This window comes from Elgaria multicarinata, chromosome 3 (assembly GCF_023053635.1).
Source record: "Elgaria multicarinata webbii isolate HBS135686 ecotype San Diego chromosome 3, rElgMul1.1.pri, whole genome shotgun sequence".
In the NCBI taxonomy this organism is placed as follows: Eukaryota; Metazoa; Chordata; class Lepidosauria; order Squamata; family Anguidae; genus Elgaria; species Elgaria multicarinata.
In genome coordinates, this window is record NC_086173.1 from 174,976,188 (window position 1) to 175,000,493 (window position 24,306).

General features: G+C 54.3%; 2 protein-coding genes across 9 annotated transcripts in view; one reads left to right on the top strand and one right to left on the bottom strand.

Moving 5' to 3' along the window:
• The window catches only part of LOC134396452 (class II histocompatibility antigen, M beta 1 chain), a 274,896-nt gene that overhangs the window by 215,159 nt on the left and 35,431 nt on the right, over positions 1-24,306 (top strand). The gene's annotated exons all lie outside the window — the stretch shown is intronic.
• Positions 1,953-20,421, bottom strand: BRD2 (bromodomain containing 2). Of its 8 annotated transcripts, none has more exons than XM_063122768.1 (12): positions 20,138-20,421; positions 13,494-13,794; positions 12,202-12,339; positions 11,765-11,906; positions 11,361-11,578; positions 10,739-11,113; positions 8,664-8,792; positions 8,268-8,537; positions 6,689-6,909; positions 6,134-6,447; positions 2,999-3,121; positions 1,953-2,869 (listed from the first exon to the last, which is right to left on the bottom strand). In XM_063122768.1, exons 1-12 carry the CDS (start codon positions 20,140-20,142, stop codon positions 2,739-2,741), a joined length of 2,367 nt encoding a protein of 788 aa, XP_062978838.1. In that variant the 5' UTR covers positions 20,143-20,421; the 3' UTR covers positions 1,953-2,738. The 8 variants fall into 8 exon arrangements, with proteins under 8 accessions (XP_062978838.1, XP_062978840.1, XP_062978845.1 ...); XM_063122770.1 differs by lacking the exon at positions 20,138-20,421 and adding an exon at positions 19,784-20,001; XM_063122775.1 differs by lacking the exon at positions 20,138-20,421 and adding an exon at positions 15,683-15,915.

Genomic DNA, 24,306 nt, shown 5'->3' on the forward strand with positions numbered 1-24,306 from the left:
CTTTAGTTTTTTTAAAAAAAAAATCCATTTAAAATATCCAAATAATTCCCTCAATCTTACAATTCTATGACTAAGATTTCAGTACATGAATCGTGAAATTGTGGAGGGTGGTTGAAGCCCCCGAGTGGGGCGGAAAAAGGGGGTAAAAAAGAATGTCTGCAGTCTGAAAATGGTGGGAAAACAGAATTCACCTGAGACAGGCAGAAGTAGAGAAGCCACATAGAATCATAGAATAGCAGAGTTGGAAGGGGCCTATAAGGCCATCAAGTCCAACCCCCTGCTCAGGGCGGATCCTGTTTTGTGTCTCAAAGGCTGCATAAAAACCCCTCAGCTTTTCAGTGGAAAATGGGGTGGGGAGAGAAAATGGGGTGCCAGGTAAAGGTGGGGCAGGACAATCACACCCCACCACTCATTCTTCTCTTCCTTCCTTCTGATCTCAGGTCAGACCCCTCAATTCATGTCACTTCAGGTGAAGCAATAAAAAAAAACCCCACACACATTTTGAATAGAAAACCCTCAAACATAATAAAAGAAAAAGCCTCAAATGTAACAGGGGGAAAAATAAGTAAACTTGGCGTAGTGGTAATTATATAAGCCCTTCAACTTTTCAGTTTCCTTCATGGCCAAAAACGTTTGAAAGGGGGGTGGGGGGTGGTGTTGAAAAATAGGAGAAAGATTGGGGAGAAATCTCTCCTCAAAGCAGGTTGAAGAAAATCTAGCCCCAGTTTAAAAAAAGTTGTTTTTTTTTAAAGGAATTTTACTTTTGTTTTCTTTAAGTACAAAACAGTCATTTTAGGATTTGTACTTAAAACAGGGGACAGCGGGAGATCCTAGAATCATAGACAATCCTAGAATTGGAAGGGTCCTCTAAGGCCATCAAGGCCAACCCCCTGCTCAATGCAGGAATCCACCCTAAAGTATCCCTGACAAAATGGTTGTCCAGCTGCCTCTTGAATGCCTCTAGGGTGGGAGAGCCCACAATCTCCCTAGGTAATTGGTTCCATTGTCGTACTGCTCTAACAGTCAGGAAGTTTTTCCTGATGTCCATAGAACAATATAGTTCAAAGGGACCTACAAGGCTATGAGTCCAACCCCCTGCTCAGTGCAGGAATCCACCCTAAAGCATCCCTGACAGATGGTTGTCCAGCTGCCTCTTGAAGGCCTCTCGTGTGGGAGAGCGCACAACCTCCCCAGGTTACAGATTCCATTGTCGTCCTGCTCTAACAGCCAGGAAGTTTTTCCTGACGTCCAGCTGGAATCTGGCTTCCTGTCACTTGAGCCCATTATTCCGTGTCCTGCACTCTGGAGCCACTTTTGTACTGGGGATGCAGGCCCTTTCTTAAAAATGACGCTGCTTTGTTTAGGTATCACACCTTATAACCACGAGCAGTTAAAATCGAGCCTTTTAAAGTTCAGAAGTGATGCTCCTCCTTTGCCAGGTAGGGTGGGCAGTGAGGGAGAAGATGCCCTGGAATGGGGGCTGCCCACGTGGCATTTCACAGCCCACTGTTGTAAAGCAGGGCACTGGGCAAAGTGGGGGGCCTTGGTCAAATCCAGCAAGGCTGCTCAGAGCTCCCAAAGTAGCACTCTGCGTAGGCGTTTTGAGAGGGAGGGAAGGGTGGTCCGAACAGATCCTTCTAAGCCAGCCTTCCTCAACCTGGGGTGCTCCAGATGTGTTGGACTGCATCTCCCAGATTGCCCCAGCCAGCTGGCTGGGGCAATCTGGGAGATGCAGTCCAACACATCTGGAGCACCCCAGGTTGAGAAAGGCTGTAGACTAAGCAGAGCAACCAGCCATTGGGGTGTTTTTTTGGGGGGGGGGAGGAGGGAGGACAGACTAGGAATAGGGGGCTGGTGGTCAGAACGCTTCAACGCGAACGTTCTTAAATGGCAAGAGCTACCTCTTCTCCCCACCCCTCACCCCTCCTCCCCAGTTATTCCACACCACCGTGTATAATATTTTTTTTTATTTACATGTTAAAGAACCAGAAGGCTTAACATACAATAAGATGAAACAGGGCCCTAAAAGGTGGAAAGGGCACGGGGGAGTTAAAAGGAACGGTAGAAAAAAAATATACAGTCAACGTAAAAAAAAAAAAATAATAACTCAAGAGGGCCACCCCCAGAACAGCCTCCCTTGAGGGGCGAAGAACATGCTGTCTCAATTTTGCCCAGGTTACGTACACAGTTGCACTCACTCCGGATTCCAGGGAAAGCCACCAACGGGGGGGGGGGGGGGGGGAATAAAATAAATAAAAGAGCCTCGAGCACCAACGGGCGAGTCGGAGGAGGCAACCTTTCCCCATCAGAGTCTCGTCTCCGCTCAGTGCGCCAAGTCTGAGCATCTGGGGCACACGCGCCCCACGGCAGTCCCTTACCTGTCCCCTCCTGGGAAGGAGCGTCACAAAACCAAACTTGCTAAACGCTTTATAAAAACCACAAGTTGTTGATTCAACCAAAACAGTAAAACACTGCCCCCCCCCCCTCCCCACTGCTGGAGCAAACTGTGAAGTCCGCGGGCCCCACGCCACAGCACAAACACGGCAGGGCCAGCTCTCGCCCCACGGTCCGAAGGATGGAACAGGGAAGCCGGCGGCGGCGGTGCCCCCCGCCCCCCCCGACGCAACTGCCGGGGGAGCCCAGCGTGGCGGTGGCGGCGGTGCCGTTCTCCCGTTCTGGTCCTGCAGAACCTCTTCCGAACATGCTTCCCGCCCGTCGTCTCGCTGCCACCAGACGGCTTAGCTGGAGTCGGAGTCGCTTGTGTCTGAGGAGGACGAAGAGGAGCTGGAGCTGCTAGAGTCGGAGCTGGAGCTGCTGGCACTCAGGCGCGAGGCAGCCACCTGCTGGGCGGACTCCGGCTTCTCACTGACTGCGGGGGCAGAAGGAGAGGCGAGGCGGTTAGACAAAAAAAACCGACATGGGGGGGGGGAGAGAGAGAGAGAGGGAGAAACTGGTGGGGGGCCGGGACGCCCGTAAGGACCGCCCAGGACCGGCTTACCCTTCTTGGGGGGCTTCTTGGCCGAATTCAGCTGCCCACTGACGTCCTGCAACCGCTTCTCCAGCTCTCGCTTCTTCTCCAGGGCCAGCTCCTCCTTCGTCTTGCCCACCGGCTTCTTCAGGGCTGCAAAGGAGGGACATCTGTTGAGGGCTAGCACAGGGCCCTCCCCACGCTCCAGCATCACCACGCGCGCTCCCCAGGCTGGCCCGGCACTGCTCCTGCAACTCCCTTCAACAAGGCGTGAACATACGTCCGAAGGTATGGGGGCCCAAGGCCGGCAGAAGCCTCCAAAGCCGGAAAAACGGTGGTTGGGAGCAACGTCCCAAGGCTCTACACCACACGTGGGCAATCTGGGGCCTGCCTTACAGTGCTCGGCATTTCCCCAGCTGAACAGCGGTGTGAGGACAACTACCTTCCATCAGGACAGACGGGGTGCGGAGGCTTTAACCTTTTCCCCCTCCTACCCCGCAATCCCAATGCAGCCGGAATCGCTGTTTCCGTGCCGCTTCTTGCATACATAAGTGGATGGATGGGAATGAAGGAGAGAGAGAAAATGGGTGTCTCTGCCCACTCTTGGAGCTCTGCCCCCCCCTGCCATGCGCACCCCCCCCGACCACTACTCCACGTGGGAATGCAGCCCTTCACCCTAAAAAAGGCCACCTTCCCCACCCTCCCCTACGTTTTCCTTGTCCTTCCACCACGGCCTAGCAAAACTACAAAGATCGATCCACATAAACTTAAGTACACAGACTTGTACCGGCAAGCAGAGCACACCTTTCCTTGGCTGGGTGTAAAATACACCCCACCTATGAAGCTGGGCGTGAGGTCTGGCCATTCATGAGGCAGCGAAGCTCAGAGAACCATATCCTTCACACCCAGCACATTCCCCTAAAGCAGGACGTTTCTCACATTCACTTCCCACAAGCCTCCAGGTGACAGCAATTACATTAGAAAAAAGCAGCCTCCGTTTTTATTAATCCCGACTCACTAACCCAGAGGTTTCCAAACTGCGTGTCGCGACACATTACGAATATCAGCTGCAGTGTGCAGGTGCGTCATGCGAACGCAACGAGAAACTTCTGAGTCTCTGTGAAATAAGCAAGACCAACTTGCACGCATTTTTACGCAGCAAAGGTGCCGATTAGTATGGTGCACTAGTATATTCCCCTTCCGGCGTATCCTTGCATGCATGCCATGGTCGAGGGATCATACACTGTGTCGGGGGGCACTGTGCTCCAGTGGTTCCGGTCCTACCTCTCAGGTAGATTCCAGATGGTGATGCTTGGGGATAGTCGCTCCTCAAAAAAGGAGCTGTTGTATGGCGTACCACAAGGTGCCATCCTATCCCCAATGCTGTTTAACATCTACATGAAACCGCTGGGAGAGATCATCCGGAGGCATGGGGCGGGGTGCTATCAGTATGCTGATGACACCCAAATATATTTCTCTATGCCTTCAGTAACAGCATCAGCTAAGGACAGTGTGTCTCCTCTGAATGAATGCTTGGAGGCAGTAATGGGCTGGATGAGGAAAAACAAACTGAAGCTGAATCCAGACAAAACAGAGGTGCTTGCTGTCAAGGGCTCTGACCTAGGTTTGGAGGTGTGTCAGCCAGTTCTGGATGGGGCTACACTCCCCCTGAAAGACTGTGTTCGCAGTTTGGGGGTGCTCCTGGATCCATCACTCCAAATGACAGCCCAGATAGATGCGACGGCCAGGAGTGCCTACTATCAGCTTCAGCTGATACGCCAGCTGCGCCCCTTCTTAGAGTCAGAAGACCTAAAGACAGTAGTGCACGCGCTGGTAACCTCAAGGCTTGACTTCTGCAATGCGCTCTACATAGGGCTACCATTGTACCTAGTTCGGAAACTTCAACTAGTTCAAAATATGGCAGCCAGGTTGGTCACCGGTACACCTAGGGGTGACCACATTACACCAACATTAAAATCACTCCACTGGCTGCCAATTAGTTTCCGGGCAAAGTACAAAGTGTTGGTCATTACCTTTAAAGCCCTAAATGGTTTGGGTCCAGGTTACTTGCGGGATCGCCTTCTCCCATATAGTCCGCCCCGCACACTCAGGTCCTCTGGGGTGAACTTACTTCAGTCAGCTAAAACTAGGCTGACATCAGTTTCCCAGAGGACCTTTTCTTCTGTCGCCCCCAGATTGTGGAATGGCCTGCCGGAGGAGATTCGTAAAATTAACACTATGTGTGATTTTAAGGCAGCTTTAAAGACTAGCCTTTTCCAGCAGGCCTATCCAGATCAATGTTAAATCATGAATTTTTAAGATGTATTGATTCCTGTTCTAATGTTGTTCCCCGCCTCGATCTAAAAGGAGAGGCGGGTAAGAAATACATTTATTATTATTATTATTATTATTATTATACAGGTACTGCGCATGCGCAGGATGCATAATCGGGTCAAAACAGCTGATCCCGTGTCACTTTCGGTGACATGGCTGCATCTGAAGTGACGCATTCAAGAAATTCCATGGGACCCGTTTTTTGATAGAACACCGTCTCAACCGCCGCTCGATCGCAGCTCGACAAAATTGGTTCAATGTGAAAACTCTTGGAAATTATGTTATCTTGCAAATCATATATTTTAAAAAATATAAATGAAAGGTTTTCATGAGATAGGTTGTGTCCCCATACAATTCGTTATTACAAAATCTCTTATAAGCGGTTAGTTTAACCTCCGGTTTGATAGTAAAACTGAGTTACTGTGTTGCGAAATGATGCACGTCTAAAAAATGTGTCACCAACATGAGAAGTTTGGGAAGCTCTGCACTAACCAAACCAGCTTTAGGTAGGTTGGAGGAAGAATCTACCCTCTTCGGTCAGACGTTGGCCATCGCACCCACCCGCCACCACTACAAGCCACGATTTCTTCTCCTAGAAGTCTGTCTACCACTTCCCACTGGGAAGCGGCTTCTGTAGACTCCGTTCATGGACCCGGCCGTTCGCCCTGAGCAGAGCTTCTCAGTGGGAATCACACTCTAAAAGGCAGCTCTAACGCACACGGCGGCAGGAAGCAATTCCCACAGGCCTTGGCTTTCTGCCAGGCCAGGCCGGTGGGGTCTGAGAGCGCCCCTTTCCTCCTCCTCCTCCTCCTCCTCCCGCCCCCAACTCACTCTCACTGTAGGGCTTGCGAGGTTTCTTGCGTAGGCACGACAGCACGTAGCGCTCCAGCTCCCGCAGCGTGGAAGGCTTGAGCGTTTCAAAGTCTATCTCGATCTCCTCCGGGTTGGAATCGCGCAGGGAGGGCTCCCGCGACTGGATGATGTGCACCACCCGGCCCAGCTTCTCCCCCGGCAGCTTGTTGATGTCCAGGCTGAGCTGGCGCTTCTCGTCGTAGGTCATGGGCTTGCTCTCCTCTTCTTCCTCCGAGTCGTACAGCATGGGGGGCGGGGGGGGAAGGGGCTTGGCGCTGGCCTTCTTGGAGTTCCTAGGGAGGCAGGGCAACAAAGCGGGCACAAGCGTTAAGCACGGGCCAGCTGCCCCCTTCTCCTGCGGGGTTACTGGGCCGGGAGGGAGCAGCAGCTGTCAGACTGTCTTGGCTTATTCACAAAAAAAGAATTCGCCACGGTCGATCCGCCGGGGAAAGAGAGTCATCACCCAGCTGTAAAAAATCCCCCACCCTCCCCTCCCCTCCCCTCCCCCCCCAAACCACACCAAGCCCCACTCACTTGCTGCTGCCGCCACCACCACCGCTGCCGCCACTGCCGCCAGCTGCTTTCTTGGACTTCTTGAGCTGGGCCTGGTGAGCCCGGGCGTCCTCCTCTCCCCCTTTGACTTTGCGCTTCTCCGATTTCTTCTTTTTCTTCTTCTCTTTCTTGTCACGCTTCTTCTTGGGCTTGGAGACTGGTCCCTGGGAGAGTGCCGCCAGCTGCTCGTGCACCGCCCGCAGCTAGAGGAAAGCAGAGGGTGGGATGGGGGTGCAAGGCGTCACGAGAGGGCTTCTCGCAAGGCCCACTTCAGCCGCTCCTGACACTGCAAGCGGAGGACCGGGAGTGGGGCAGGGCCGCTTTTGAGACCCCTCCGCTGCATCTAGTCTTTTAAAACAGTAATGTCTTTAACAATTTATTTATTAAATGTATATACCGCCCCATAGCCGAAACTCTCTGGGCGGCTTGCGAAAGTTAAAAACAGTGGACATTTAAAAAGTATACAAAATTTAAACCCATCAAAAAAATATAAAAACATCAGTATCCATTTAACAACAACAGTTCTGGGGTCCGTTAAAAAACACACAACAACTTAGCATATGTTGTTAAATGCCCGGGAGAAGAGAAAAGTCTTAATCTGGCACTGAAAGGATAACAATGCTGGCGCCAGGCAAGCCTTGTCAAGGAGATCATTCCATAACTGGGGGGCCACCACTGAAAAGGCCCTCTCCCTTGTTGCCATCCTCCGAGCTTCCCTTGGAGTAGGCACTCGGAGGAGGACCTTAGATGTTGAGCGCAGTGTACGGGTAGGTTCATGTCGGGAGAGGCGTTCCATCAGGTATTGTGGTCCCAAGCCATGTAGGGCTTTATAGGTTAAAACCAGCACCTTGAATTGGGCTCAGAAACATACAGGCAGCCAATGAAAGCGGGCCAGAATCGGTGTTATATGCTCAGACCTTCTGGTTCCAGTTATCAATCTGGCCGCTGCCTTTTGCACAAGCTGCAGCTTCCGAACCGTCTTCAAAGGCCGCCCCACGTTGAGGGCATTGCAGTAATCTAATTTGGAGGTTACCAGAGCATGGTAACCTATAGAGGCATTCAAGAGGCAGCTGGACAACCACCTGTCAGGGATGCTTTATTTATTTATTATTTATTTAATTTCTATACCGCCCAATAGCCAGAGCTTTAGGGTGGATTCCTGCATTGAGCAGGGGGTTGGACTCAATGGCCTTGTAGGCCCCTTCCAACTCTGCTATTCTAGGATTCATGGATGACTGAAGCTAGGTTATCCCTGTCCAGATAGGGGCATAGCTGGGCCACCAAACCGAGTTGGTAGAAGGCACTCCGTGCCACCGAAACCACCTGAGCCTCAAGTGACAAGAGATGGCTCTAGGATGGATTTCACTGTTTCAACGTTGTATGTTGCTTTTGTCTTCTGAATTGTCGTACACCAGCTTGTCGGTTTTCAGAAAAGTAGTACAGAAACACTCTTAAATAACTAGATAGTCTGCACCCGTGACTGCCCACACTGAGCCCTGGAGAGCCCGTCCAAGGCGACGACGACAACAGCAACAGGGCAGAGCCAGGTCTGCCGCCTCACCTGTTCCTGGAGCTCAGCTAGGCGATTGGCTCGCTCCTCCTCCGAGTCTGAGCTCTCCTCGCTGTCGGAGGAGCTCTCGCTGCTGCTCGCGTCCTCGTCCCCCTCTTCTTCTTCGTCCTCGTCGTCCTCGTCGTCATCGTCGTCGTCGTCGCTGGAAGAATCGTCTGTGGAGGACTTCATCAGGAGCCCCGGCTGTGGGAGTGACGTGGAGGGGGGGTTGATGTCTATGGGTTCATCTGGCATCTTGGCATAGCTGAACTCGAAGACATCCTGTGAGAGGGCAGCAAAGACTCTAGGCTTGCTACGGTGGGGGGTGGCGGGGCTGTGGACTGGGGGGAGGAGGGGGGGGAGGAAAGGTCCTGGGTCGCTTGCCAGCCACTCTCTCTGCCAACTCACCTGCAGCTTGCGAGCCATGGCTACCACATCGTGATCTGGCGGGTTGTACTTGTAGCAATTGGAGAACATCAGTCGCACGTCGGAAGCAAACTCCTGTGCGTCGCGGTACTCCCGGTTCTCCATCTTGCGCTGAATCCACACAGGGCGAGGAAGAGAGGGGAAACCACAGGGTGAGCGGAAAGGACGAGGGGGGCTACCAAAAGCTGGAGTTTTCAACAGGCAAGAAGGTACATAAACCTCAGGATGCAACTAGGGTCTCAGGCAGCAACGTTTTGAGAGAGCTGGTCTTGGGAAAACACATTGGGCCTGTTCAGAAGACACTTTAAACCATGTCTTTAACCACGGTGGTAAAGCCAGAAAGCCAGGCCGTGTTCAGAAGACACCTTAAACCATGTCTTTAATCATTATTCACCGTGGTTAAAGCCATGGCTTAAGGTGTCTTCTGAACACGGCCTGGCTTTACCATTGTGGTTAAAGCCAAGGTTTAAGGTGTCTTCTGAATGGGGCCATTCTTCAGTTCAGAATTCTCTAGCCTTTGCGCTTGCAGAAAGCAATTTAAAAATAGGCGCAGCTTATACTAAAACATCGTGGGACTAGATGGCATGGATGAGGTAGACTCCCCCACCCACCCCGAGGATGAAATATGTTCATCCTCCTCAAAACCCTCCCTCTTCCCCCACATAGCCAGACTTCGCTTCACGGTCATGAGATCTCACACACATTCACACGCTACACGATGCTTACTCATATGTCAACATGACCTTTCGCCTCCTCACCCTATCAAATGGCTGCTGCAAGAAATACCATCTCACTCCCACACTGCATCTACTGTGCTGCTGGTGCAGAAGCAGCGGTATTTTGGCATTGGGAGGGGGGGGGAATACCAATATAAAATAAAAGGTATTAACCCTAGCAATAATAAACTTCAACCTAATCAATTCACTTGAATTAATTACATCAAAACCTGTGCACGTGCAACCCAAGGTATTCTGGGCTAACACAAGGCAGATGTTTTGGGTTAAAACTCTCCTAAGCCCCAGCCAGCATAATCAAGAGCCAGGGAGTAATCCCAAACATCTGCAGGACACCAGGTTGCCTAATCTGGTCGATAGGGTTGGAAGAAACCCAAGTCCAGAGGCTTTAACATCTTGGGGGCATTGTTCGGCTGTAGAGCCAAGAGCAAACCCTTCATTCCCAGCTGCCTGGACAGACCCACAGGCCAGCTGTCCCTGCCACTCACTTCTCGCTCTCGCTCTGTTCGTCTCCTCACAAAGTAGTTTCTGAGAATCTGCTACACTCAGGGCTGAACTGGCAGCTTAAGCTTCTCAGTGAATCACCTGGGCAGCTCCAGGGCTCTTCTTATAGAATCACAGAACAGCAGAGTTGGAAGGGGCCTACAAGGCCATCGAGTCCAACCCCCTGCTCAACGCAGGAATCCACCCTAAAGCATCCCTGACAGAGGGTTGTCCAGCTGCCTCTTGAAGGCCTCTAGGGTGGGAGAGCCCACCACCTCCCTAGGTCACTGGTTCCATTGTCGTACTGCTCTAACAGTCAGGAAGTTTTTCCTGATGTCCAGCTGGAATCTGACTTCCTTTAACTTGAGCCCATTATTCCGTGTCCTGCACTCTGGGAGGATCGAGAAGAGATCCTGGCCCTCCTCTGTGTGACAACCTTTTAAGTATTTGAAGAGTGCGATCATGTCTCCCCTCAATCTTATCTTCTCCAGGCTAAACATGCCCATTTCTTTCAGTCTCTCTTCATAGGGCTTTGTTTCCAGACCCCTGATCATCCTGGTTGCCCTCCTCTGAACACGCTCCAGCTTGTCTGCGTCCTTCTTGAATTGTGGCGCCCAGAACTGGACGCAATACTCTAGATGAGGCCTAACCAGGGCCAAATAGAGAGGAACCAGTACCTCCCGTGATTTGGAAGCTATACTTCTATTAACGCAGCCCAAAATAGCATTTGCCTTTCTTGCAGCCCTATCGCACTGTTGGCTCCTATTCAGCTTGTGATCTTCTGTTCTTACGACTGCCGCAGGCAAGCCTCTCTTCTCCCAACCAGGCCCCCACACCTACCTTGATGGTGCTGAGGTCCATGGGATGCTTGATGATATCATGGTAGTCATGGAGACCCAGAGCAGAGGCATCCACCGGCTTGTAGAAGGGCCAGGCGTAGGCCGCGTGCTTCTTGGACACGAGCTCCTTGAGGATGCCGTTGCAGTACTTGAGCTGCTCTGACAGCTTGCCCCTCTTGGAGGTCTGGTGCTGCTGCGAGTCGGGGAGGTCTTTGCGGGGCGGCTTGATGGGGCGCCCGCTCTCACGCCGGGCAGGGATCTTTGCTGCCTTGACCTCCAGCAGGGCAGCTGAAGGAGAGGAGTCTCCACCACTGGTGGCAATGATGGCCGTGGGAGTAGGGGTGGTGGTGTCTGCTTTCCGCTTCACGCCTTTCTTCTGTGGAAGGGGGCAAAGGTACGGCTTATGGGCGTTCAAGCAGGAAAAGGTAGCGGGGCCTTATACCTTTCCTCCCAAAAGCAGAGGAGCGCAGGGAACCCTCTGGTCTAGGGCTACCTGGGCAAGCTTCCACTCCAGGCCGTCTCCTGGGCTTCTAGGCACGCCCCCCAGGCAACTGGGCACCTCCCAATCCTGTGCTTCAGGCCCTCCCCAAGCATCGCCCACCAATCCGCTTGCACAAGCTCACCTTGGCTACAGGTTGTGTGGGGGCAGGCACTGCCAGCACCGGCTGGGAGGAAGCGGTGGAGTGTAGCGGCTTGAGGAGCGGCGTGGAGATGACCGACGGGTGGGGGATGCTGATGATTGTGGTGGGGATGTCTGTGCTTGTGGGGAAGAGCTGAGTGTGGGACACCGAAGAGATGGCCGGAACCTGCTGGGCAGCTGCGTTGGCTGCTGCTAAGAGGGCTGGGGAAGCAAAAAAGGGGGCACTTGTTAGCAGGGACGACCCCAAAAGAGCCCACAGGAGGAGAGACTGTCCACATCCACGGCCTACTCCCAAGGCGGTGTGTTTTATAGATCCAACCAAGCCACCAGGCACCCACCTGCACCTCTTATTATTCTCCCACCCTTGGTACCTTGCGTCACACTCACCTGCCGCCCGAGACGCCCCCTTTTTGTGGCTGTTCTTGGCTACAGTGATCACGACCTCCTGCTCCTCTTGAGGCATCTGGGCTACCTTCTGCAGGAAGATCTTCTCCAATGTTTGAGCCATCAGCACGATGTCATCCGTGGGCTGTAGAAGGAGAAGGTGCTGTCGTTGGGAACAGAACGCGCCTCAGCGCCTGCTGTCCCTCAGGACCGCTTTCTGCTTGGCTACACAGCACCCCCTAATCCCTCGCAGTCCTTCCTCTTGGAGCTGCTCCCCCAGAATTTCCAGCCATCCACCAGCCTCTGTGCCCTGCCTCTCCCTCCCCACCCATGCGTGAACACCCAGTATGAACTTATACCTTCCGGATCACTACGAAAGTACACACACACACAACCGCCTCTCTCAATCGAACAAAACGCCAGCCCCATTCCGCACACACCTTGTTGTAGATGTAGCAATTGGTGAACATGGTGTTGAAGTCTTGCATGCACTCTGCTGAGCTCCAGTAGTAGTTGTTTTCCAACCGCCGCTTGATGGTGCCCATATCCATGGGCACCTTGATGATTTTGTGGTAGTCCTGGGGGTAGAGAGAATCCAGCAAGGCCAGATCGTGAGCCACGCAGCAGGCTCTTCGAGCTGCCCCGCCCCCTCTCTCCCACTGGCCACCCCACACGCGGATGCAAAGCACTGGGGCAAACAGCGTCCTGCTCAATGGCTACATCTAGGCACTCCTGCCACAACATGGGGAGGGGGCAGAAAGCCATTGATACTGCGCCCCAGGGAGCCTTTGCAGCCTGCAAGAATCCAGGCGCTTGCAAGGAGGAAAGGAAACGTGATTCTCAACTTGTTTATAGTCAGGAAGGGATTCTTGTCTCTTTCCTTGGAGACATACAGAGTCTACAGCTCAAAGACGCTTCCCCCAGAGGACAGCCATTCTAGGTCCTGCCTCTGAAACACCATCTCAGAACCCCTAACGTACACAAAGAAGCTAGGCAAGCATGAACCTAGATGGATTTTACCTCTGGGCTTTAACTCCTTAGGTGCCACAGGTGCTGGCCTTTAATTTGGGGGTCAGCTGATGTCTTCTACAAAGTCATGGATGGGAATCTGCAAAACGCATTCAGGGCACAAGAGATTAGATTGGGGGGGCGGCGTGATAGCGCAAAAGCGGCTGCACAGTCTCATCCATACCTTTGTAGGTGGCATTAGGGAGAACTAGCTGCTCTGGGTGCAAGCCCTGGACAGACCAAGAGCCTTACAGGTTGCAGGGTTACAAACACAACTGAGCTACTCATATCGGCTGAGCAAATCCAACTAGATCTGGACCAATCACTGGCAGACTGTGGAATGCAACGCCAAGCCATCAGCTACCACACAATGGAACAAGCCAGAACTAGGCAGCAGTCAGGGAACACCCTGAGGCCATGAAACAGTAAGAGGGGAACTTCTTATTACCAAAAAAAGAGGAGGAGGAGGAGGGGGTCATGTTTTCCTCACATCACAGTATGGAAAAGCCTTGCCTGGCAGCTGGGATGGGCACGGCTTGCCCAGAGGGGACCCTATCAGGAGTGCCCAGAGGACTTCCTCAGCACACAGATAAAAACTGGGAACTCGGGTCATGGGATGGACAGGAAGTGATCCAATAACCACGGCAACCAAGGTATTACACATACACTAGCCCCTTCGGCCGCCCCGCTCCCGGCCACCCACAAGGTAAGGGAGGGTCGTTACCGGAAGGCCCAGCTTGACGGCATCCACAGGCTGGCGGAAGGGCCAGGCGAACTGGTGCTTCCAGAGGGCTTTCATCACCACTTTGTGGAGGTACTGCAGCTGGTTGGTGACCCTGCCTGGCTTCTTGGGGTTGGTGACCTCTGGAGGGGGCGGGTTGGATGCGGTCAGCTGAAGGGCTGGTACAGACGCCATGGTGGGGCCCTCGAAGCCCTCATAGAGGAGCGACGGCTTGCGGATCCGCTTCCCCGGCGTGGACTCCACGGCCAGGCCCACGAGACCCACATTGCCCTCCCCCAGGATCCTGCAAAACAGGAACAGATGGGCCATGACAGAGGAGGCCGGACGGACCTTGTTTCCAGCTCTCACTAGCCACCCTGCGCAGCCCCATGCGTGAGCCAGCAGTTGAAACATGAAGGGCAACTGGGCACTCATCCACCCTAAAGCAACAGCTCCCACCACACACCCACTGTGCAGGAAGTGCTGTTCTCCCTTCCAAGTCCCCCTGGGAAAAGAAATACCCAGTTGCAGCCACAAGCCTCTACACAACTGCAGCGGATGAGACCCAGGGGAAACTTCTGAAGGCAGGCAAAATGAACCGCTGAGCCAACTGCACCCACTCCTGTCTACCTCAACATATCAGCATTTCCCTGATTGCAACAGTACACTTGTTGCCCCACAAGTCCGTTACCCGGGTTAATGCCCAAACAAGTCTTTTCATCAAGAAGCTATAATCCAAGAAAGTCAATCGCCTCACAGGAAGACCACCTAGGAAAAAGGGATACTCTCCAAAGCGCTCCCTCCTCACTAAAGCAACCCAAGGATTCACAATTTGGGCTTTCCCTCAGAATAAGGCTAGCTCCGCCTCCTGCTTGCGGGGGGGGGGGTGAAAAAATGGGAGATGTAAAGGGGGTGGATGAGGCTTCAAAGCAAACACAGTCCCACAACACATTATCAGATGAAAATGACAGGTTGGCGTGTTGCTACCCAATGAATAGCTGTGCAGGCCTGCACACGCTGGATCCAGCTGATTGACACGGAGCACTACAGGGATTAAGCCTAGGTGAGTGCTGGGGTGGAGAGGAAAAGCAGGGTGGGGGGTGCCTTGCAAAAGTGCATTCAAGCTACAGAAAAGGGGGTTTCAAACAACACACACGCCGAATTCGGAGTCCAGCATACAAGCAGGGAACACCGCTCAGAATACCCACAGCTGCAGATCCAGAACAACCCCACTGCCAGAGCAAGCCTGAGTCACCGGTTGGGTTAGCCTCTCTCTGGGAACATACATTAATATTTATTTATATGCCGTCTTTCCTCCAAGGAGCCCCAGAGGTGGTGCACAATATCCTCATCCACCTTCTCATCCATTTTATCCTCACCTGCGAAGTAGGTTAGGCCCAAAGTCAACGACTGGCCCAAAGTCACCCACTGACTTCCGCTGCCAAGTGGGTGTTTGAACCTGGTCTCCCCAGTCACTTTGTAGTTAAATAAATGCTAGAGCGCGAGGGGGAGGGGGGTGGGGTCGTCACCCAACCAAACCCTGTTTGCTCCCAGTGCATTGGGAACCCCAAACGGGAAAGTGAAAGTCACTCTAGGCACCAGAGGGGCTAAACCCAAAAGATTTCTATAGGCCAGCTGTAAGGGTCGCCCAACGTTTGCAGCTCCCAGTTCTTTTAAAACTAGCCTAAAATGTGAAAAAGACCCGTTGGCCGCACTGTTAAGATGTGATATTTGGGGCTGGGGAGAGAGAGGAAGAGGAGGGCTCTTTTTAAGGAGTAGCCCCGAAACGCTCCCAGGCGTCTCTGTCTCGGGGGCTGGACGTCCCCGCGAGGAGGGAGGGAGGGAGGCAGGCAGGCTGAAGTGTTGCTAAGCAATGGCGATGTCAAACACGCCTTCCGACACCCGAGCTGGGGAGGAATCCTCACCCGGCGCCGGACACGTGACACAGCACTTCCAGGTGTGATCCAGACACGCGCGCCAAGATCAATACCCTCCTTCCTCCCCAAGGCGCCCCAATAACCTCGCAGCGCAGAGCCTCCCCTCCCTCCCTCCCCCCCCCAATTCAGAGGCGCAAGCAGCAGCAGCAGCAGCCATGGCGGCGGCGCCCCCCGCCCCCCCACCAGACCAGGCGCCCCCTCCCGCCGGCCTCCCCCGCCCTTCTCCAGGCGGCGCGCTCCGGATTACGTACTTGCCGTTGGGGTTCACGTTCTGCAACATGCCTGCAGGAGCGACACCAGCAGCAGCAGCAGCTCTTCCCGGGGGCCCGGCTCTCTCCCGGGACGGTCCCGCTCCAGCCGCCGGCGCCTCCGTGGCCTCGGGGAACCCCCCCACTTTGCTCGGGTGTCTCGGCCTCGCAGGGGGGAGAAAACGCCCTGGGGCTCAGGGGCGCATGGCAGGCCCCCCTCCCGCGGGAAGGGGGAAGCGGCGGCCGGGTTCAAGGCGGACTCTTTATTCGGGGAGGGGGCGCTATTGCATGGGGGGAGGGAGAAGGGGGGCCCGTTCCCTCCTGCTAAGCCCCCACCACCACCGCTGAATATTATTACAGTAAAAAAAAACTAATAAAATGGCGGCCTTTGCAGCTCCAGGACACTAAGGCTTGTGGGGAGGGGTCCCCTCGTTAGAGCCCCCCCGGGAGGTACGGCCTCCCCGGGACGCCGGCAATATAGGGCTTCCCGGTCTCCTTGGAGCCTGCCGCGTCCGGAGGCGCCGGTCCCCAGGCGAGTCGTCGCGGTCTGAGGCGCGGATGGCACTGGATTGTACTGGGATTACAGGCGGCGCTCCTTGGATGGGGGACAGCCACCGCTACGGAAGCCGGGAGGGGATCCGCCGAGCCGATGGCAACAACGATGGCCGGTGATTGGGATCCGCCGGGCGAGGATGGCTCTGGATTGAGTCCGCCCACCCCTATCCGGACTCTCTTTCGCTCTCAGGCCAGATTCCTTCCTCCGCTCCAGCGAAATGGCGCCTCTCGGCCTGCCCCCGATCGCCCTTATATAGACGCTATCTCCACTCCGATTGGCCGTAATAGGCACTGACATCACCATCCCGCATAGACACGCCCCTTCGCCGGCTCGGCAGAGCCCACTGGGCGGAGAAGACACAGACGCCGCCTGGCGATTGGCCGCCGCTCCGATCACTCACTCGCCCCCCTTCCACCTCCTGTTGTGTTGTCCTGCTCCGCCGTTCCCGGCTGCCAGCTCACGCATTGGACGGCCCTGCCATTCGTTGCCTCCCGATTGGCCGCCTGGTCACGTGGGGGCGGGGCGGCGGTTGGGAAGCAGCCGTTGGTTGTTGTGGCCCTCTGCTCGCCGGGGGAGAAGGGAGGAGGAGAGCAGGGAAGCGCCATTTTGTGGCAGCGGGGAAAAAGCAGGGCGCGGAGCGGGCGAACAATGAGCCGCGCCGCTCCCGTCCGAGCGGCCCCGAGAAGGCCGCTTCCGACCCCCCGTCCTCCCACGTAACAGAACAGGCCGCTGTGACGAGGAGGAGACGCCGTGCGAAAAAGAGGGGGGAGCGGAGGAGATTCCTCTCAGAGCCCTCTTCCCGCCAAAACATGTCGGCCTTCACGCGTACAAAAGGCTCCCCGCGCCTGAGGGCCGCCGCCGCCGCGCCCCCCACGAAACCCCCTCAGTGAACCCCACTGAAGGAGGGGATGGAAACGCCAAGTCCCCCCCCCCAAAAAAAAACACACGCCTCCCATTCTGTTAGCCCCCACAACTCCCATGGGGAGGGACACAAAACACACCAACACAACACGCGTCACCTGCTCGCACGTGAGAAGCAATAAGAAGTTCAGGGCACCAAGAAGTCCTGTCAGACAAGACAAGACAAGGCGGTCCGTAACCACAACAAACAAAAAGCTTTCCCCCCCCCCTCTCCTTTTCTTCCTAAAAAGCCCTTATTCCAGACATGTTCAAAAGGTCACATCTCCACTAAATGCCTCACAAGAACAACAAGCAAGGCCTTCTCTTGGGTGGCCACAGGTGGCCATCACAGTGCCGTGACACCTGCGCCCCCACAATGCAACACACGCACGCCCCAGAAGTGGGGACAGGAAACAAGCCTCCGGGCCTGTCCGGACGACACACTTTCCACCTGCACAACCTGTGTCGGCCCAGCAAGTGTCCACAACAGCCAACTTCCCCCCTCCCCGATCCATCACCCCAAACCCAGGCAAGACCAAACCAGTAACTCCAACCAAAACTGTGACTGAGGCCACGGCCCACACATTTCGGAGGCATCACCTGTGCACCGCCCCGCGTCCTCCTACCAACGCGTTCATGTTTACTCCGCAGCATCCTACTTTCAGCCATAACGCAAGGAACAGCCCTTCTCCTTCTGCCCCCAAGTGCCTCCTCGACACTCACGCCAACGCCCAACTGACCCACACTTTGTGGCCTCCATAACCCTGGGGCAGGAGTGTCTTGGAAGGCCAAACATGAAGCATCTCTGCTGATGATGAGCACTGGAATACCCTGAACCCCCATTATCTGCCCAGGACGCAGGGTCCCAATCCCCCAAACTGGGAGAGCCCAAGACCCCCTGCAGAGCTGCCTCCTCTTTCCCCTTCCCCCTACTTTCCCCATAGCCGTCGTTTCCTTGAGCAAGAAGTCTGGCCTCTCTTCCCCGCCCAAACAGAAAGGATGAGACCAGGCCCCTTCCTGGGTGGCATGATGGCATTTACCTCCACCCCCTGCCTGCCCCTGACAAACGTGTGGGGTGTGTCATCTTCCCTTGGACTTTGATCCACGGCTGGGCCATGGAATAAAAGTTGCGTGTCCGGCTTCCCAACACAACAGGAACCATGGTGGGGTGAGGGTTTGCATTTCACTGTGTCTGCCTGGTTGCCAGGCAGTGGCCATGTTGGGATCCTCCCCCCCACCCCTTTAAACAGGAGTCGCTTCTGGTTTCCTCTCCAGAGGGCGTGGAAACAGGGGCGACTACGGGGTTAATTTAGGGGGGTATGTCCTGGGATGGCTTTTCACCCCTTCCTTCTCCTTCCAGTTGGGGTCTCTCTACAGCAAAGGACAAAAGGCTGCAGTCAAAAGGGCAGAAGACGCCATGCACACGCAACACCCCCCCCCCCAAATCTCCAAGGATCCCCTGGAGAGCAGCCAGCCCGCATTCTCCACCAGAAGGAGACCGTCTGTCCATCCGTCCATCCGTGTGTGTGTGTGTGTGTGTGTGTGTGCCCCCTTAGGAAACACAGCTGGATTGTTCTAGAAAACGGGGACCGTCCTTTGAGATGAGTCATATCCTGGCACAGCTTTGCTGAAAGAAGATTTTCTGTAGACAAAAGGGGCACCATGCAAAGTCAGAAAAGGGGGAGGAGGAGACACCCCCCCACACAGGGTTTAAGCCGGTCTACGAGTGCCCCGAAGCACCCCGCGGCGTTGCTCACTCGGTCTCCACCGCAGCCATTTTGCAGGCAGGCTTCTTGCCACTATCCGGCCAGCCCACCTCCTGCCTTAAAAGCAGCCTCTCAGCAGAGGACCGACTGGGCAGAAGGGTTAAAGGGGTGCCGGGTGGGGAAGGAGGGGGGCCAGATCCTGCCTCTGGGTGCCTTTGTGCTCTCTCCAGCCTCAGCCTCCACCTCTGTTCCAAGGCCTGGTTGCCCTCATGCAGCAATGACACAGCATTTCCCACTGCATCCATCTTGGAAAGGGGAAAAGGGAAACACCCCAGACAAGTCTCATTTCTTACAAGAACAAGATCAAAACACTCTCACCCACCCAGGGACCTTTCTTTTTCTTTTTCGCCTTCATGCTTATTTCAAGATACCCCCAAGCTCCAATCATTGCCCCATGAAGGTCACACACAAAGCCCCCGCTTACACAAAACCCCCACTGCTGCCACCTTTAAACAAAAGATCAGCTCCTCTGCTCATCTCAGCCAGGTTTTGGAAGAGGTTTCTGCAAATATCCTTGCTTTGAAGGGTGCTGTGCAAAGGGACTTGCATTCATATTGTGATGATTTAAGGCTCAAGGACGAACACACACACACACAGTGACCCAAGGCGCAGCCCAGACTTCGGTGCAGACTCCCACACGCCTCACAATGGGGGGGGGCACAAAAAGCATCGCCCCCCCGCCCCAAATGCCCACCAGCTTTGCTTGCAAGACAACAACAACACCCCCTATTTACTCTCCTTTTCTCCCCCCAAAGACCCCAATTCCAGCTTTACCCCCAAGAAATTAAACAATGTAAACAGATATACTCAGCCATCCCCTCCCCCCCTCCGACCCCCCCCCCCAAATTATGGCAAAACGAAGCCCAACTGGCAGGTTAAGATTTACCCCAGTTCCTAGCAGGCATTTTCAAAAACAGCTTCTGCATCATTGTAGCTTTAAAAGAAGCCTGGAATGCGCCACAAGGCACAGTGGGGGACGACTCTCCCCCCCTCTTCGGAGGACGCCCCTCCTCCCCCCCACAAAAAAATGGGGGTCCCATTGTCAGGTGCCACGTGACAGCCAACTTCTCCCTTTATGTAAGACAGCTGGCCCTTTAAGCAGCCACCGCCCGTCCTCGCCTCCGATTGGGCGGGTTAGAGGACCCGAGGCGGGACAACAGCCTTGACTGACAGCTCCCTCTCCCCCAACCCTTGCGCACCGTCGCCCTCTGGAAAGGTCACGTGGCGGGAAGGCACTCACCCCATTGGCCGCCAGCAGGCAGGGGAAGAAGAGGGCGCGCCATCTCGACGGCCCCGGCACGAAGAATCCCATTTTAACGAATCCCGGAGAGTTTAGGCGCCGAAGTGGAAAAAAATAAGAAGAAATAAAACATCCCTCCACAAAAAATAATAATAAAAAATTAATCCAGCCAAACCGCCGCCTCAGCCAGGGCTGAGCAGCGTCCACGTCACCGCGCGCTGATTGGCTCACCATCGTCACGTGACCACCTCGCGACGTTCCTTAAAGGAAAAAAGCCCGGATGACGGCTCCGGTAGGGGAGGGGGCGAGTCTGCGGCCTCCTTCTCCCCCCCCTCCAAAAAGAAGAGCCAAAGCGGAGGTGGAGAAAACCCCCGCGAAGCCGGCCGAGGGGGAGGGGGCCAACCGAGCCCCCCCCCCGCTCCTCCTCCCCCGCCGAGGTCTCGCTTTGGGGGTAAAGTCAGCATGGCTCCCGCGACGCCCGGAGAGGCCGACTGCGCATGCGCACTCCTCCCCTTTCCACCCCTCCGCTCTGGCACCCGGCGCATGCGCGCGTGAGGCTAGTGCGGGAGCGAAGGAGGGGGCGACGCACGCATGCGCAGTGGCGCTCTGCTGCAGTCTGCCCGCCCTACTTGCCTGCCTTGGCTGCTGCGTCGCTACGGGAGGCGGCTGCGGTGGTGCAATGCCGCGCGAGGAGGGCCGGGACGTGTCGGTGCAAAGAGCGCTCCGTCCCAGCATGCACAGGGCCTCCGCTCACGTCCTGCTGGTGGGGGGCCCCGTGGGGGTCCCCTGAACGAGAGAGCCTGATCCTGCACCAGGCGCTCCTCTTGCACGTTATCATAGAAGCATAGAATAGCAGAGTTGGAAGGGGCCTACGAGGCCATCGAGTCCAACCCCCTGCTCCATGCAGGAATCCACCCTACAGCATCCCTGGCAGATGTTCACGGGTTGCGACTTCATAAGAACATCAGAAGAGCCCTGATGCTGGATCAGACCCAGGGTCCATCTAGTCCAGCAGCACGCTGTTCCCACAGGGACAAACCAAGCAGGACATGGTGCAACAGCACCCTCACACCCATGTTCCCCTGCAACTGGGGCACACAGGCTTACTGCCTCTGATACTGGAGCTTACGCACAACCATCAGGGCTCGTAGCCGTGGACAGCCTTCTGCTCCTCCAGGAATTTATCTTGCATTTTCATGGGTTGATACTTCAGTGAAATGCCTGAAAAACTGAGGATCAAACGTCAGGTGGGCCCTTGGTCTGACCCAGCAACCGGACCTGTGTCCGATTGGAGCGTGTTCAGAGGAGGGCAACCAGGATGATCAGGGGTCTGGAAACAAAGCCCTATGAAGAGGGACTGAAAGAACTGGGCATGTTTAGCCTGGAGAAGAGAAGATTGAGGGGATACAGGATAGCACTCTTCAAATACTTAAAAGGTTGTCACACAGAGGAGGGCCAGGATCTCTTCTCGATCCTCCCAGAGTGCAGGACACGGAATAACGGGCTCAAGTTAAAGGAAGCCAGATGGAATCAGTTACCTAGGGAGGTTGTGGGCTCTCCCACACCAAAGGCCTTCAAGAGGCAGCTGGACAACCCTCTGTCAGGGATGCTTTAGGGTGGATTCCTGCATTGAGCAGGGGGTTGGACTCGATGGCCTTAGAGGCCCCCTCCAACTCTACTATTCTATGAAAAGGGCCCTCCCTGCCTGAGACACTGCTCCCGGTCTGAGTAGGTAGGCTGTACTGGGATAGAGCGACTCATAGTCTGACCTGGCATAAGGCAGCTTCCTATGTTGCTAATGGCCGCGAGTTTATTTCCATTAGGGATGACCTCTAGGCATGTGTAGGCTGCAATTCCCTAATTATAAGAGACTTGCCCCTAAACACATGCAGACTGCAATTCTCCCTTTTTACAAAGCATCCTTCAAGTCCTTCTTGAAATGTGAATCCCAGAACTGGACATAATAATCAAGATGAGGCCTAACCAGGGCCGAATAGAGAGGAACCAGTTGAACATCTGCCTATCTGGCAGCTGCAAATTTTCAGACGGGAAAAGAGGGGCCAACCCGATTCAGGGGCAGGGGGATCCCGTTGCTGTATAAAAGCTTGCTTTTTTCCCCTCAACTGCAAAGTGTTGTAAAAACATCCAACGGATGGCACATAGTATGGCAATGTATATCTGGGCTAGATTGCCTTGGTTGGCCTTTCAGCCTGGCTCTTATATTTTTTTAAAAAGGTCTTTAGTGTCTTAGATTAGTGGTGCATTTTATAGGCTGAAGAGGTGCTGTATAATAGAAGGGTGCCTGGCTGAGGGGAGATATTATTTATTTATTGCCTGCCTTGGCTGCTGCCGCCTGGCTCCTACACTGTACACCTTTCGTCGCCAGCTGAAGACCTTTTTATTCACTCAGTATTTTAACACTTAATTTTAACTCAAATTTAAATTATACTGTTTTAACTCTGTATTTTAACCTTATATCAATTGTGCTGCGTGGTTTTATCCTGGTTGTGATTTTTATATTGTATTTTGTATTTGTATTTTTAACTTGTTGGTTGTTTTATGATGGTTTTAATTTTTGTGAACCGCCCAGAGAGCTTCGGCTATTGGGCGGTATAAAAATGTAATAAATAAATAAATATTTATTTATTTATTTATTTATTACGTTTCTATACCGCCCAATAGCCGAAGCTCTCTGGGCACTTCACAAAAATTCACAAAGATAGTGGAGATGGTGCCCACAAGACCCGGCAGTGTACGCGTAAACGGCCTGCAAAGATGAAACGATGCAGTTAAGAACATTGCTGTGTCCGAATGAGCAAATGCTGGACGTGGCTCGTTGTTGCCTGGCAGGAGAGCACGCGTCAAGGAGAAGCAGGCAGGAGTTTTCCTGTTTACAAAGGCCGGCCTGACGCTTCGCAGCACAGCAGCCCATGCTTGCAAATCATGCACTGCAAAGCCATCACTAGGCCTGCAATACTTCGGAAGCCTCCCTCCCCGCCCACCCACCACCGGTGTTTCTTTCAGGAGCAGCTGCAAAGAAGCTAGTGCTGGGTCACCAGAAATGCTGCAGAGCAAGGCGATTGGCGCCAGCCATGCTCAGCGCAAGGGATGCTTTCAAGCAGGGAAGGAAGGCAGATCACACACAGAACGCAAGGGGGCTGACCGACAGAGCAGAAGACGACTCCCCCAAGCAGACAGATGCATTAACACGCTGCCGGGGGCGTGAGACACTCCCCTCCTTCCTGAGCACAGAGGGAAAGGAGCAGGTGGGGAAAGAGGATGGTGCAATGAAATCCTCAGCGCCTGATGCGAAATGATGCAACCCAATGAAATACAGCCCGGCGACCAAAGAGGCCTCCTCTCAAATGGCTGGAGAGGCATGTGTGTGTGTGCGCACCTGCACGTGTGATAAAGGCACTCAGGATCTCATCGGCCCAAATAACATCACATCCGCAACCATGCGCAACAGACAGGCCCCTTGACAGTCTTGCAACAATCCCACAAGGGAAGTGTGGTGGAGGCGGGTGTCTCCGACATCAGTGGGGCTGCGATTCTGTTCCAGGTTGTGGTCAGAACTCCTCTTCGTGAATTATCATTTAAAGCTGTTTCACCTCGCAGCCCTCCCCACATCTTGTGGCAGGGGGTTCCATACGTTAAGCATCAGAATGATTCTTTCTGTGCCACGGCAGCGCCTTCCCTCTGGCAGCACCCCCTGTCCCCAAAGTGGGACACCCAGGCCTTTCCAGAAGCCCTCTCCTTTGCTACCACGGCATCCTCGAGGACCCTCCCTGCAGGAGAGGGATTTGTTTCCTTAACAAAATAAGGAGCAGGCTGAATTTCCTCACAATGAAGTTGAGCATAGGAAAGCGCCTTGGAGCATTTGTCCATCTGGCCCAGTATTACCCGCTCGGGATGGCCCTGGCCCTCCATGGTTTCATGCAGAGAGAGAGAGAGAGAGGGAGAGGTCTTCCCTCTTACCAGGCCCAGTTGTTAGAAAAGGAAGCGTGTCTTCTCTGGAATCCATACAAGGAATAGTCGTCCGAGCAGATTAAAGTCCCTCATCCTTTCCACAGACTCACCTCTCCACCTTCACCACCGGTTTAAGTGAAGGGCATCTAAGTCACTCTAGATTTACTGGAACGGCTCCCTCCTCCAAACAGGGTTTTCAC

What these genes read in the sequence shown, in the direction of transcription:
- BRD2 (XM_063122767.1), bottom strand. Translation starts at nt 15,707, where the DNA reads ATGTTGCAGAACGTGAACCCCAACGGCAA. An exon ending in CCGTCAAGCTGGGCCTTCCG is followed by an intron (nt 12,340 to 13,493) that starts GTAACGACCCTC and finishes CTCTACCCCCAG; the next exon opens with GACTACCACAAAATCATCAA. An exon ending in TAGCTGAGCTCCAGGAACAG is followed by an intron (nt 6,910 to 8,267) that starts GTGAGGCGGCAG and finishes GCTTTCCTCTAG; the next exon opens with CTGCGGGCGGTGCACGAGCA.